The sequence below is a fragment of the Ochotona curzoniae genome, unplaced genomic scaffold (assembly GCF_017591425.1).
Source record: "Ochotona curzoniae isolate NIBS_2020 unplaced genomic scaffold, NIBS_Ocur_1.0 scaffold_1037, whole genome shotgun sequence".
NCBI lineage: Eukaryota > Metazoa > Chordata > Mammalia > Lagomorpha > Ochotonidae > Ochotona > Ochotona curzoniae.
The window spans coordinates 25,028,544-25,043,620 of NW_024467083.1; the positions used below are offsets into that span (position 1 = coordinate 25,028,544).

At 41.1% G+C, this 15,077-nt stretch overlaps 1 protein-coding gene across 1 annotated transcript in view; it reads left to right on the top strand.

Moving 5' to 3' along the window:
- Positions 1–15,077, top strand: part of MAN1A2 (mannosidase alpha class 1A member 2) — a 143,975-nt gene that overhangs the window by 90,118 nt on the left and 38,780 nt on the right. Inside the window, exons 7-8 of the mRNA XM_040999013.1 lie at positions 104–227; positions 2,372–2,465. Of these exons, the coding sequence (XP_040854947.1) occupies positions 104–227; positions 2,372–2,465 (218 nt within the window). The remainder of the gene's footprint in view (positions 1–103; positions 228–2,371; positions 2,466–15,077) is intronic.

Genomic DNA, 15,077 nt, shown 5'->3' on the forward strand with positions numbered 1-15,077 from the left:
CTGAGGAACCTTTTTAAAATGTTCATATTCATATTCAAACATTTTTTATTTGTTCCCCAACACCCCCAAACCTACCTTCTATTTTGTCTTTCTTTTTATTCAGTGGAGTTGGGCGAAACTGGGGCTGGGCTTCTGCAGGTTGCAGCATCCTGGCTGAATTTGGTACGCTTCATATGGAGTTTGTTCACCTTAGCTACTTGACAGGGAACATGGTGTACTACAACAAGGTTAGTTTTCTTTCTTTTATTGCTTTGTTATAACAAGATCCTTTCAAATTTACACAAAGACTGATTAGTACTTAAAGCGCTTACTTTGTTGGATGTAGGTTTATCTAGGCCCTAGCTTTCATTTATTTATTTTAGTCTTTCAAAGAAAGATTCTTTCCAGTTAGTACATATTTAAAATATTTATAGTTATTTGACAAGTTGTAACCACTCTTACATTTTTTAAAATGTCTATAAGCAGGTTTGAAATCAACATTTGAAATACTACATTCCATATCAGAGTACCTGTGATACAGTGCCACCTCTGCATCTGATCTAACTTCTCGCTAATGTGTCCTGTGGGAAGCGCCGGTGTCCTGTGGCTCAGGCATTTAGGTCCCTGCCACCCATGTAGGAAACCTAGATTGAGTGTCTGCTTGCTGGCTTCAGCCTGGTTTAGACCTGACTGTTCTGGGCACTCAGGTAGTAAACCAGGAGATGGAAAACTGTTCTTGTGCTAGTTCACACTATCTTTCTTGTTCTGAAACTCTGACTTTCAAAAAAATAAAAATAAAAACACTTTAAAATTTTTCATTGGCATTTCTGTTCAGCCTTGTGCTGCAGTTCCTATCCAGCATGTATAGAAAAATATAATGAGCAAAATATTTAAGAATTGAAAGGAAAGAAAGAAAGTAGTAATTATTCAGAGTATAAGATTGTCTAGTAATAATGAACATGAAATTCAGTACTGTGAATCTCTAAATAAAAGGCAATAAGGGAACAAATAGTCATAAACAGACCATTTTTAAGTGTTTGTAGTGTTGTATTTTTAAAATTGAAGTATGAGTAAAATCCGTGTGTTCCTTTAAGGTCAGTTTTCAGTTAAAAATAGAAAAAATAGAGCCAGAGTGCTCAATTTTTTCTGTTCTGAGTAAATAATAATGAAATAGCAAAGACCAACTAAAATTAACCAACAGCTATAAAATTAGGAAAAGGATAAATATATGACAAAGATATTTAGCAGCCCAAAAGAGGGAGAGAAAGCAAGACATTTGTGACTTGATATTGTACTTAATTCTGCAGCAAATGAGAGTGAGCCCCTCCTTGGCATGGGCTTTTATGGGACTTGAAAGGGGTGTGCTTATAAAGCCCTGCTCTAGGTCTCAAATGGGGGCAGATACTCCTGGGAAGTCATTTGATAGACAAGTAGGTGGTGGATCATGGGGTCACTTGGTGATGAGGCTGGCTTCCAACTCCTGAGGTTGTGTTAGCTAACTACCTGTCTTATATCAATCTCTAACATGAAAAAACACAGAGAATATAGGAAGCAAATGAAAGGTGATGGGAAACTTTGGGGTAAAAGAATTACTGTTGTGTCCAGGTTCAGAAAAGTGAAGTATGTATAAGGCCCCATGAAAATAGTTTTGTCTCAAGTTATTTAAAACAACTAGGTTATCCCTCAAGTATAGTGATAACATTAACAAACAAATAAATGTGTTACAGCATTCTTCTGCCCTATCCTTACCTACCCCAGACACTTAAAGAATCCAGAGATGAATTAAAGTACAATTCCTGGAGAAGGCTCCAGCCTCTCAGCATGTTTCATAATTCCTTCCTCTTTAACCTCAGAGAGATACTTTTGGAATTGAAATTTTAGAGGTATTTATTGCGGAAATAATATTTTAAATTTATCAACTTATTTACATTTTGTGTGCTAAATTCAAGGTGATATTTTTATGCGAATGTTGTGATTCTGTTTCTGTGATGCTGTCTGAATGCATGCAGGTTGCTTCCGTCTAGAGTGATATTTATTATCCCTCATACTTCTGATCCCTAGCTACTTCCGCGTAGTGGAATACTGGAGTAAAGAAGGCTGTGCTGTTTTCTTTATGTTTCTGGATTTTTTAAAAATAACATAGTAAACATAAAATAGACATAATAAAAAATTAATAATTAAAACAAAATCAAAACAGTGGGTTACTTAATTAGAAATCTTTCCTGACTGCCACTCAAAAAATGGCTAAGGAGAGAGAGGGTGGGTATAGGAAGTGAGTGAGGAAAAACACAAGATACCTAGGTTAGTATTAATTCTGATTTGTTTATTTTTGTTAATTGTGTTTGACATTTAATTTTGTTAATTTTATTCCTTATTATATTTTGCTCATTAGGTTATGCATATTAGGAAACTACTTCAGAAAATGGATCGCCCAAATGGTCTTTATCCAAATTATTTGAACCCAAGAACAGGACGCTGGGGTCAGTGTAAGTATTCCTAGTACAGTGGATGCATTGTTAAAAGGTTATTTGTCTGAAACCTAGCTTGATATAATGAAAAGTAAGCTACGTGAAGTTAGAAATTCTCAGCTAATGTGTAGTACTCTTGCCTACCTGTGCCATTATCTCTGCAAATCTCTAATCAGAGCTTTGATTTTCCTATTTGTAAAATGAAAAAATTAACAAATGTCTCATGACTATTTTATTTCATGTATATGTGAATGTTTTTCTAAAATGATTGTGTAGGAGTCCACGGTTTAAACTTAATGGTAAGTAATGTCTTCACGTGGATAGGCGCACTGTTTGGAATAGTTATTATAGGAGGAGTGTGAAACAAACAGGTGTATTAAATGACTAGGAAAAGGGGGCAGTTGCTCTTGGACATACTACCTTCAGTCATTCAGTTTAGAAGAAGATATCTTTGTGTCTTTTATTTACCAGGCTTTGTGCCAAATTCTAAATAAAACTGGAGATAGAGCACAGGCACAACTCACTATTGTCCCTTCTCCAGCAATTTTTCCCCATTCTCAAAATGGCGTCCAATGAGTACTGGTGGGGGTCTGGCTCGTGAAATCCACCCTGTATCCTCACCCAACTTCCTGGGCTCTGCCTGTGGTAGGATTGAATAAATCATCAGGTTTCTGGCAGAGTTCATTTCCTGAGCTCCTGCTGAATACCCCTCCCCACCTGGCTGCTGGTGGAGCTCTTCTTGCCAGTACCTACTGACAGGTCTGAGTGCAAACTGGACCTATTTTGTATGGAACCTGTGGGATGCTGAGTTGCTATTGTTTCCCATGTGGGACCAATGCAGTGCATTAAGTCGAAAGTGCATTTTCTACTGACTTAGTGCATGTGCAGCTCACTGTTGTCTCTCCTCCAGTTCCTTTGCCGCAGTTCACAAAATAGTGCCTGATATGACACTGGTGGGAGTCAGGGCTATGAAATCTACCCTTTTCTTGTACCTGACTGCTTGAATTCTGCTTCTGCTCTTGGTCAGATTAAACAAGTCAGCAGGACCTGGAGTTCTATGGGTGGCTTCACCTCCTGAGTTCCTGGCTGCAGGTGAAGCTCCAACTGCTGATAGCTGATCAGTGATCTCCACTGGAGTATTTGTTCACTGCCTATGTACTTTCTTTATAGGACTTATTTTCTTTGAATTTATTTTTGATGATATTTACACTGTTGATTGTCAAGGATCAGGGAAAAATGGGCGAGACCATTGTTTATACATTTTCTTCTATTTCTTCTAGTAACTGTGGGAGTAGAGTTTACAAGGGAGAAGCTACACCCAGCCTCCCAACCAACCTTAGTACTCAGGGATGGGGAATAGCCACCTGGTGTCATCCCAGGGTCCCTGTGTGCAGCATTTTCTGAGGGTTCTGCTAATGTGGTGTCAGTAGTTCTGAGATGCTGTTAATATCACTGTTCCAAGGATGAAGATATCCTTTGTCAATTAGCTGACATAGTCCGCTTCCAAGTCTCCATTCACCCAGAAATTTTCTGTCAAACTTCACTGGGATAGTTGATGAATTTGTTCTGCTCTCCTTCCTCTGCAAGCTCATGGATGCTGTGGCCCAGCCCAGGCTAGCCCACCACACACTTGGCCCTCACATACACCATAAGGAGCTGCAGACCAATCAGAGCAACTCCCAGTAACCCACACTGGGCTGGTACCAGCCCTGGTTCCTGTGCCTGCTACCATGTGTAGTGGACTGGTTTGGTCCCACATCCTGCTGAGATCTCGTATACATCACTGGGCATTGAAGCCTGGCTCAACCGAACTGACTCCACCCTCCAGGCCACACTCATGCCAGCAGGTGTCACTGCCTGTCCAGCCAGGCATGCCCTCCCCTTTCCCCCCCAGTCCTGATTTTCATGCTCACCAGTAGGAGTTGCAGCCCATCAGAGAATTGCCCACAGCCTCCCCACTGGACGCAGTCACTTCCCCAGATCTTGTACTTTCCAGGTGGTTCTTCAATTTAGCTCAACAGGACTTGCCCCCAGTCTCAGCACTTGCCAGCTGATTTTGCGACAAAGCCCAACCCACCTGCCCTTACTCTGGCTTTTGCCTGCAGCAGTGAAAGCAATTGGTTCACCCTGTCTGGTGCTCCCCCTAACCCAGTTCACATGTAAGCCAACAGGTGTTGTAGCCCTGCCCAGCCTGGTCTGTCCCTCATTCCCAGCTCTCCTACTCAACAGCATGAGTAGTAGCCCAGCAGGAGAGTCCCTATTACTCTCCTGCTGGGCTCTCACACATCTTCCCACCCAACCCCGGTCTTATGTGTGCTGATGGAAGCTGTGGCTCATTCTGGCATGGCTTGTCTTGCCTCTGCATTTGCAAGTGGGTGCTGTAGCCTGGCCTGGCCAAGTTGGCACCCCCAAGCTCGCGCTTGCAGGTGCTACCACCCAACCCATCACAGTCAGCCCCTAGTCCTGAACCTAATGTGAATTGGCTGGTGCTGCGGTCCAACCAAGCCTGTCCTGCACCCCATCCTGGTTCTCAGATCTGCCAGTGGGTGTTATGAATTGGCCCAGCCTGGTCCACTCCCAGAACTATGCCACACATATGCCTATGGTACTGTGACTTGGCCTGGTCTGGGTTGCTCTTGCCTTAGTTCTTGTGCTCCCCTGCAGGGTCTGCACCCTGACAAAGGAGTTCCCGAAGCTACTCTATCAGGTCTCCTCCCAGTGGCAGATTTTGCGCACACTGGCGGGTCCTTGGCCCAGGCTGAATTAGTCCACCTTCTGTCCTGGCAGGAACAGTGGCCTTGCCCAGCTGGCCCATATCCAATCTGATTCTTACTGTTGGATGTTGTAGCCCAGCCACTCCTGGTCCATGCCCCGATGTAGCTCTCACATGACCCAGTAGGAGCTGAGACCTATCCCAGCCCATTCTACATGTACTTTGGCTCTCACAAGCACCAATTTGGTGTTGCAGTCTAGCCCAGTCTGGCTCAATCCAGACCCAGTCCACAGCCATAATGAGGGACAGTGCAGCCATGTCCAACCCAGACCACCCCCGCATTCTGGCTTTCATGCTCACCAGTGGGAGCCAAATCCTATTTGGGGCATTGCCTTATCTCCCATACTAGGCCTGTTCCCAGCTCCAGGTCTGTGCTGCCCGATGGTTGCTGAGACCCAGCTCAGCATAGCCTATACCCCATCTTGACCTTTGCCATCTGATGCTGCAGCCTGGCCTGCTTTGACCCACTGCCAGTACCAGCTCTTGCTGGTGAGTGCTACAGGTTGGCCCTGGCCAGTTTGCTCCATCCCTGATGCCTATAAACCAATAGGTATGATAGCCTAGCCTGGCATGCCCCACATTCCAGCCTGGCTTCTGCAGTTGCCAGTGAGGTAAGATTGGGTTGGCCCAGCCACCCCTTTCCAAATCCACCCCACATGTGTGCAAACAGGTGGAATACCCTGCTTGATCTGACCAACATGTAGACCTGAATTACCAGCGGGAACTATGGCCTGTCAGAGTAGTTTCCCAAATTCCCTCACCACACCCACCCCCAGATCCAGATCTCTCACATGCCAGCAGGTATTAGGCCCTTAGCAGGTGTAGACTAACCCCTCCATCCAGGCCTGCATATGAGCAGTGATTGTTTTGGCCTGGTCTACCCTACACTGTATTCTTGGGTGTGACAGTGGTGTTACAGCCTGGACCAGTCCAACCTGTACCTAACCCCAGTACTCATGAGTGTTGGAGGGTTCCATGGCCATGCCTAGTTCAGCCCTTCACCACCCCGACCTCCCAAGAAAATCAGCAGAAATTTCAGATCTAAAGGGGTGAGTCTATACATTCCCCACAGAATCTGCCCCTAGACATACTTCTCTCGCATGCTGGTTAGCGCGCCAAGGATCAGCCTAACATTTCTGGTCCCCAGTTCTGGCTCTCATTGGTGGGTACTGTGATCTAGTACTGTCCAATAGGGCCCTAGCTCTAGCTTCAGTGTGTAGCAGTGAATGGTATTCAGCATTTTTCAATCATAACTACCCCAGCTCTGGTCTGCCACATGGGTTTGTACTTGGGTCTGACCCCTAAAGCTCCTTGCAAGCCCTCTCAAAGGTCACACTGCCATGCCCTGGCCACCCGACCTGAACCCCACCTTCTGACCCAAGCCTCACTTCTCAGGACCCCACCTGTGGGACAAGCTGAACCACCTGGCTCTGAGCACATGGCAGGCCAGTAGGCCCAAGCCTCCAGATCCGAGCCCTACCTTCTTTATAGGGCTTCTTAGAAGGTTATAAGGAAATACGAGTAACTCAATTTGAAAATGGTCCTAAAATGTTAATTCATAGGGCCCAGCCAGATTGTTCAGTGGATAAATCCTCACCTTGCAAGTGCCGGGATCCCATGTGGGCACTGGTTCATTTCCTGGCTGCTGCACTCCCTGTGTAGCTCCCTGCTTTTTGCCTGGGAAGGCAGTAAAGGATGACCCAAAGCCTTGGAACCCTGCATCCACTTGGGAGACCTAGAGAAAATTCCTGGTTTCTGGCTTCAGATTGGCTCAGTTCCGGCCATTGTGGCCCCTTGAGGAATGAGCCAGCGGAACAAAGATCTTTCTTTCTGTCTGTAAATCTGCCTTTCAAATAAAAATAAGTAAAAATCTTTTAAAAAATGTTATTTCATAAAAGCACAACATAGATGTCCAACAGATGTTTTTATTTGTCCTTAAAAGTGATATTCTGAGAGTAATTGGTACTTGTAGATGGTGTAAAGTCTCTATACAGACTATTGCTACCATACTTACAAAAGCTGTCGTTTCCTTAACGTCTCTGAAAACTTCACTAGTTAGCTTTTTCTTTCTCTGTTCCACTTTGCCTGTTGCATAGTCAAATCAAAGCTGCTTTTAAAGAGACACAATTCCTTGACTATTAAATTGACAAAAGAAACAAGAAATCTTCTGAACATCTTAGAGTGTGATGTTTGTATGCCTTTTGATCCCGTGCTGAGGATGCTGCTCTTAGAAGGAACCATACGCATCTGGCATTCTTATGAGGGTTGCTTTAAGGGAAATCATACTATCATTATCCATACCTGGCTGGATTGATTTGTGTCTTTTCTATATTTCTGCCTTGTGATATAGCCAGAAGAAAGTTAGCGATGGTAGAACCATGCTCTTCAACTTGCAAAATCATGAGCTAAATAAACCTTTTGTTTGTATTAAGCTGTAGGAGTTTTATCAACAGAAAGTGAACTAGTACACAATTCAAATGTACAAGAGGAGAATGGATAAGCAAAACTTGGTATAAACATGTAACTAAATATTGTTTAGCTATGGAAGTAATGGAGTTCTGATAATTGTGCAGCATAGAAAAACCTTCAAAACATGCTAAGAGAAAGAGCCAGTCACAAAAGGAGAAATGTTTTCACCTCTATCAAATACCTGGGGCGAGTTGATAGGGAAAGCAAGTAGATTAGAGGTTACCAGAGACTTGGTTGAATGGGGGAGTTAGGGGAGATGGGAAAAGAATGGAGGGTTATTGCTAGAGTTTCCACATGTCATGATAAAAACGTTTTGTAGATAAGTGGTGTGATGATTATATAACATCATGTGTGAAATTAATGCCACTAAATGACATACTTAAAATATGGCTAAAATGGCAACTTTTGTGTTATATGTATATTTCTCTACAGTAAATCCTTCTCTTTTATTCTTCTCTGTTTTTTTTCCTCACAAAATAAATTGAAAATACTTTATGCTATTTGTACTCTCAGCAGTTATTAATTTTAATTTTCAGAACATTATTGAAAGAACTGTTCACTGATTATTTTGGTAATAAGTGTTTAAAATTTTAGAGATATGCCCTGATGATTCGTTCTGCAGCTGTGGTCCATACTAAATTGTCCAATTTGTTCTTTTTAACGTTTTTGTATATTTGTATCAGCTTCTGAAAAGTATATCAAAACTGATTATTATCTTTGAGCCATATATATCAGTCATATCTATAAATAGTCTGCAAAAACAAACATTTAATTGAACTGAAGTTTAACAATTCAGCTTTGGCTAACTGTATTATAGTTAGAGTAATCATAATGTCTGTGACTTGCACATAGCAATCACACAGAATAATTACTGGTAATTGCCTTCAGGAAAAGTACTTGGCAAATGACACAAAAGATTATAGTAAGGAATATAGATTTAAAGGCAAATCATTATTTTTCACTTACAAAACATCTTCCCTGAAAGTGCAGTGCTCATAGGCTATGCCATGTAATGATTAAAGTGATGAAAATATAGGAGATTGATATTCATGAAATTTTGTGCTACTAAACTTGAAATATGGAAAACCAAGAATGGATGTGATAGTATTTGAAAGAGGAAGTCTAATCCTGACTTTCTTGAATATTAGTACTTGGGGTAATTGATTAACCTCCCCATGCCTCTATTTCTTCATCTGGCTTATTGTACTTATTAATAGGATGATCATACACATGAGAAAATGTATTGACCAACACTTCAAATTTGTATTCTAGAATTTGCCTTAAGAACACTTTAAGAAGCAGTTATTTTAGAAACTTGCCATCATTAAGAACATGGCATGCTGAGATGGGTCATATAGATTACTGATACTCAGAGGCATTTTTTAATATTTTTTTCCATTTCTGAAAATCAGAAAAATCCTGGAATGACACAGCTCAGCAGATGTGATACTAGGCAGTCATGTGTCAGTGGTTCAAGTAAGAAATTCAGACTGCAGGGTGATTAATTCTGTGGTTACCTTAGACTACAGATTGCTGCTGTTATTATTTTTTTAAGGTTTATTAAGGAGTCTTTATTAACCAACCTTATTAATAACAGGGCCCACTACAAATAGCAAACACATATCTATATGGCAATCCAGTCAATCATAACCCCAAGAGGAACAGATAGTCATTACCTTGAAGTCCATTCATTAAGCTTAAGACCTATGTTCCAGCTTCCCCAACAATATCAGCTATCCTAAGAGACAAACAACGAATAATCTGGGCACACTTACAAAGCTGCAAACATTCATCTTTCTGTGACTTCTCTGCCCACATTCCACTACTGTTAGGTCTCACCTTACCTGGAACTCCTGTTAGTACACAAATTAGAAATACAAGGCATGTTAGCATTGCTATCTTCACTGTCCCGCCCAAGCAGTGAACAGAGGGTAAGGAATACAGACATGAAGGGGCCATGCTCATCCTTAGAGTCTGTCCTGGCCAAGAATCGGAGTGCTAGGGCAAAGGAGACCAAAAGAGTGAGCCCCTCCTTATCATGAGCCTTAATAGGGGATGTAAGGGGAGTGGTTACATAACAATGCTATACTGCCCCCTCTTAGATCCCAGGTGACCATGGGTGAGAGTCACAGGTGGGCAGGAGGGAATACTTAGGTGGGGAGGGGGAGTGGCTTCCAAGCTTGTGACCCTGAACTCTAACTGCCTACCTCACTACATTTCCCCCTCAGAGCCTTCCAAACTCTTACTGTTAAGAGTTGCTGAGGGCCCGGTGCGGTGGCACAAGTGGTTAAGGTCCTCGCCTTGCACGCCCGGGATCCCATGTAGGCGCCGGTTCTATCCCGGCAGCCCCGCTTCCCTTCCAGCTCCCTGCCTGTGGCCCAGGAAAGCAGTCGAGGACGGCCCAAAGCTTTGGGACCCTGCACCCGTGTGGGAGACCTGGAAGAGGCTCCTGACTTCGGATTGGCATAGCATTGGCCGTTGCGCTCACTTGGGGAGTGAGTCATCGGACGGAAGATCTTCCTCTCTGTCTCTCCTCTCTGTATATCCACCTTTCCAATGGAAAGATAATAAAAAATAAATCTTTAAAAAAAAAAAGAGTTGCTGAGGGAACCAGAATCATATCTTCTGTAGCTGCTTCCTGTTGATCATGGGCATAGGCTCTGCCTTTCTGGGGTTCAGAAAGCTCTTTCTATCTCATTCAATTAGTGGATCCATCTCACGAGCTGGATAATTTTCAGTCACTGCCAATGGCTGTGCCCCAACATGGTCTGCATTCTCCCAAGTAGTTGCTGGATTCTGAAATAGTTTAAATCATTATGAGCAAAACTGTCCTGTCAGCTATCCATATCTGTCTCTGTAACTCTGTCTCCCCCAGTGTGAATGTTTGCTGGGAAAGCTGGTCTTTCTCCAATTGTAAGGTTCTATGTAAAGCAGTGAGAAGTTCAGCCTGAGCTTCTATTAGCTGGGTAAAGGCCACAATGGCCTAACCTGTCTTTCTGACTGTCTCCTCTATGCGGTTACTGCCATCAGTAAACCAACATCTGAATTCTCTAGAGGTTCATCCTGTATATGTGACGTTTGAACCTTAAGTGGCTGACCTCAAGCCAACTTTGTGACTGTCTCCACCAGGATTGCTGTAGCAGCAACTGTTCTAAGCATACAGATTACCTGTAGCCACTACATTATAAGTTCTTCTTGTTAAGACTTTTCAGATACCCAAACATAAATACTTGAAAAATTCTATAAATATTACCAATGTCTCTATAGCAGTTACAAAACTTTCATATATCCTTAATGTAAATACCTAAACAGACATAAAGTTCTATTCATTTTTAATGATAGTAACCAAAGTTCTCCCAGTGTCAAAATCGATATTATTTACAAGCTTCTGAGTCCATGATCTGAAAACATAACAAATGACTTAGACTTGCAGGAAATTAACTCTAGGGAATTATGAAGGGTAGCAAATCTCTTCAAAGTAAAGGAGTAGAATATTCAGACATAACCAAAAACTGAAATGATAAATCTTAATATACTAATACGGCAAAGTTTACATTAATTATAATACAAATCTGAAGATGTCAGGGAATGTTAAAAATGCTCCAATATGGGAGCCAGTTTTTACAGCAGACTGGTAGACTGGCAATGTTGATTAGCTCTCAGTGGCCTCAGAATCAGCCCAAAGGCATTCTGGTCTGGCAGAAAAGCCAGCAAGAGTGCATATCAGGTGTGGAACGCCAGGACACTGCTGCGAAGAGTGTCCCTCCATGAGGGACCTTAGTGGTCCACTCTGCAGTCCAAAGAAGCAGCCATCAAAGATGCTTGTGCTCTTCTCTCAATGGAGAAGGGAATCTCCGCTTTGTGTGTGGCCTTGTCTAATGACTCATGGGATTGCGGAGGGTTCAAGAGGGTAGGCATCACATGTCAAGAGCCTCGGGTGATCACTGATGTCACGAATAGCGTGTTAGTTTGTTAAATTCACTAGAGTCACTGTGTACTGACTTCCCATGCAGGACTTATATATCGATTATTAAGCATACAGTCTTTACTAGAACAGATGCCTGAAAGGACTGATGAGTACAATCAGGCAGGCCTGAGAGTATATCCTATAACCTAAGTAACCTGTGACTAGACCTGCAAGTTGTAACGATATTTTCCAAATGCAAATTTTCCCTAGTCCATAATCAAAGACTTTGCTTTCCCTGTCTTTTCCCTTTCATTTCATTTTGTTCAATTCTTTTTTCTAAACCTTGATTTTTGTCCTACTAATTTGTTTGTTAATCCTTTTGTTAGATTTGCAGCATTATGCAGATACAGATGCATAAGACCAAAGTGCAAAATAAAAGTACCATATATTATTTAATGACTTTTACTTAATATATGTGGTAGGCTGGAGTTTCTTTGCCTAGCTCCTTACTACTATACCTTTTTGAACAAAGTTATTTATTTTTACTTAAAAAGCAGAGACATAAGGGTCCTTCCTGCCTTGGAGCCCCCTCCTGTCACTCAAACAGAAGCTCTTTTTCCTCTCTTTCCTAAATAAAAATCATACTTTCAAAAAAAAAAGTGAAGAAATAAATATTTTATCCCTTGGTTTTCTCTCCAAGATGTCCACAACAGCTCAAACTGGGCCAATCTAAAATCAGGAGCCTGGAAATCAATTTAGGTCTCTCACGTGAGTGGCAGGGATCCAAGCACTTGACCGTCACCATCCTAAGCATGCAGTTGCAGGATGGTGGATTAGAAACAGCATAGATGGGACTTGTAATCGGGCTACCCAAATATGGGATGCAGGTATCCCAATTGGCAACTTAATTGTTTTGCCAAATATCTATCCCACTGATACACTTTTAAAGAGATCCCTGCTAACTATAAATGCTGGTTCTCAAAGACACTTTTATATGATTTTCTAGTCATAGTTTTATTATACATGATTGTTCTCTAGTTTTATACATAACCTAAAAACATTTTGTCACATACTTAAATATTTTTCTTCCATTCATTCATTGATATGAATGATGACTTATTAGTTAAATTAGTTCTTTATTTCGGGCTCAATCACAAGGTAGAAATTTAAGATTTTTAATTTAGAAATTTGCTGTTTTAAATAAAAATTATAATCGAAAAGACTGGCAGTTTACTTAGGAAGAATTTGGTTCATACTGGTCCCACTTTTCATCATTTAAAGGGCTGATAGAAACTAGACATGTAAAATTGTGAAAATATGTGGATTTCATAATAATACTTTTAAAAAAATATATTTATTTGAAAGGCAGAGCACTCACACACAAAAAGAGACAGAGATCTCCTATCTGCTGTTTCATTTCCCAAATGGCCTAACCTGGAGCTAGGGTGATCTGAAGACCAGACCATCTCCCATGTGAGTGCAGGGGGAAAAGCACTCAAGTCATCTTCACTTTCCCAGGTACAGGATTAGGAAGCTGGATTGGAAGCAGGGCAGCCATGTGCTGAACTGGTGCACATATGGGATGCTGCACTGCAGGAAGCAGCTTTACTCACTGTGTCATGGGGCTGGCCCCAATAGTAATTGATTTTTTAAAAGATTTATTTTTGTCGGAAAGGCAAATATACAGAGAGGAGAGATAGACCGGAAGATCTTCCATCCACTGATTCACTATGCCCTACTCATTGTATCAACTTTTCCCTTTATTTCATAAGCCACAGTAAAATAACTCCATCCTTCAAAACATCAGGGAATATCAAGTAAAAAATAATAATAATACATGTATTATTTCAATTTAAAAAGTCATTAATTTCTCTTGGCTAAAATATGCTCTGTGAAAAAGAAAAAGAACTTCAAGATCTTTTAGATCTTCAAGATTTTTTACTTTATTTAGAAATCAGGAAAGACAGATAAGCGTACAGAAAAGAGAACTTCATTCGTTGGTTCACACTCCATGTGCACAGAGCAGGCCACGCTGAAGCTGGCAGCCATGAACTCAGTCCAAATCCACGACACAGGTGTCGTGAATTTACGTACTGGAACCATCACTGCTGCCCTCCAGGATCTGCACTAGCTGGCAGCTAGAGTCAGGAGCCAGAGGCACGTGTCAAACCTAGGTACTCAAGTAGAGAACCTGGCATCTTAGCCATTGTATTTATTGCTGGGCTAACCAGCCACTCCTCGAGTTTTAAAATAGCATCTTTTTGCTTTAATGTAATTGCAAATGGTCTGTTAGTCTAGATACATAAGATTCTTGAGATGATTTTTATTATATGTATTTTTTCAACAGAGAACATTGATAATTTTGACAAGAACATGTGATACTTTCTGCACTATTTTATAATAGTGTTGGCATTGATTTAATGTGAATTGTTATTTTAACTTTTACAATTCTCATTCTTTCTTCTTCACTTAGAGGAAATGTACTTTATTAAAGGTTAAACATTCAATGCATTTACCAGGAAGGTGCCATATTGAGAATGTGATGAGAAATTGGACCCTATTTTAAGAAAACTCTAATGAGGAAATATTTCCTTTTGTTCTTACAAAATGTGTTTCAATAAATTGACTAATTTAAAAAACAGTTTTAAATTTAAAAAGACCTGGTAGAAAACTGCTGTAACCTGAATGTAGGATACTTGCTTGTAAGAATGGTTATATCCTAGATTATACTCATTTCTTTACACTCTTTAATCTTGTTCCTTATTATTTCTAAAGTATTTTTCCCAGATAGTCTATCTTCCATTCAGAACACTGTCCTCCTTCTCTATTCTCGTCAGTACATACCTACCTGTTTAAAATAGAAAAATTCCAAATTAAACTAAATACAGTAGTCATCCTCTTGAACTACCTGTTAAGGGGAATCAAAAGATTGATACAGTTTTATTTAGGTGACACAATTATTTGGGGACATGTGTTCTCTCATTTTCAAGGCTTTTGCATTGATTACTTTTACAGATGTTTGTCAAACACCTACTGAATTCCAGCTACTGTTTTAGGAACTGGCATACTGATAAACAGATAGTGATCTGATACCCTTTCTAGAACTTACCTTCTACTGCAGGGACATACAGGAAGCAAATATAGGAGGCGACGCCATGAATTGACAAGAATTGCACTGAAGCTTTTCTGATTGTAGTCGCTGAGAATCTCCATGTTGCTAAATGCAGGGGTCAGTTCCCAGGCTTTACCTTTTAGGCAATTCTGTCAGCAAGTTAGTTTCCCTTGAAGCACTTGGGTTTCTCAAACAGCACATTATCTTGCCTATTTTAGTTTAGGTAGCTTCACTCAGTGTTCTCTGCTAGTTTCTCTTTTATCACTGTTCCTGGAATGCCATAGAGCTCAGCACTTTGTTCTGACTTTGGTTTCACAGTTTTGAATAGCAGGTATATGCTGATATCTCTCAAATGTAGAACTCCAGTCA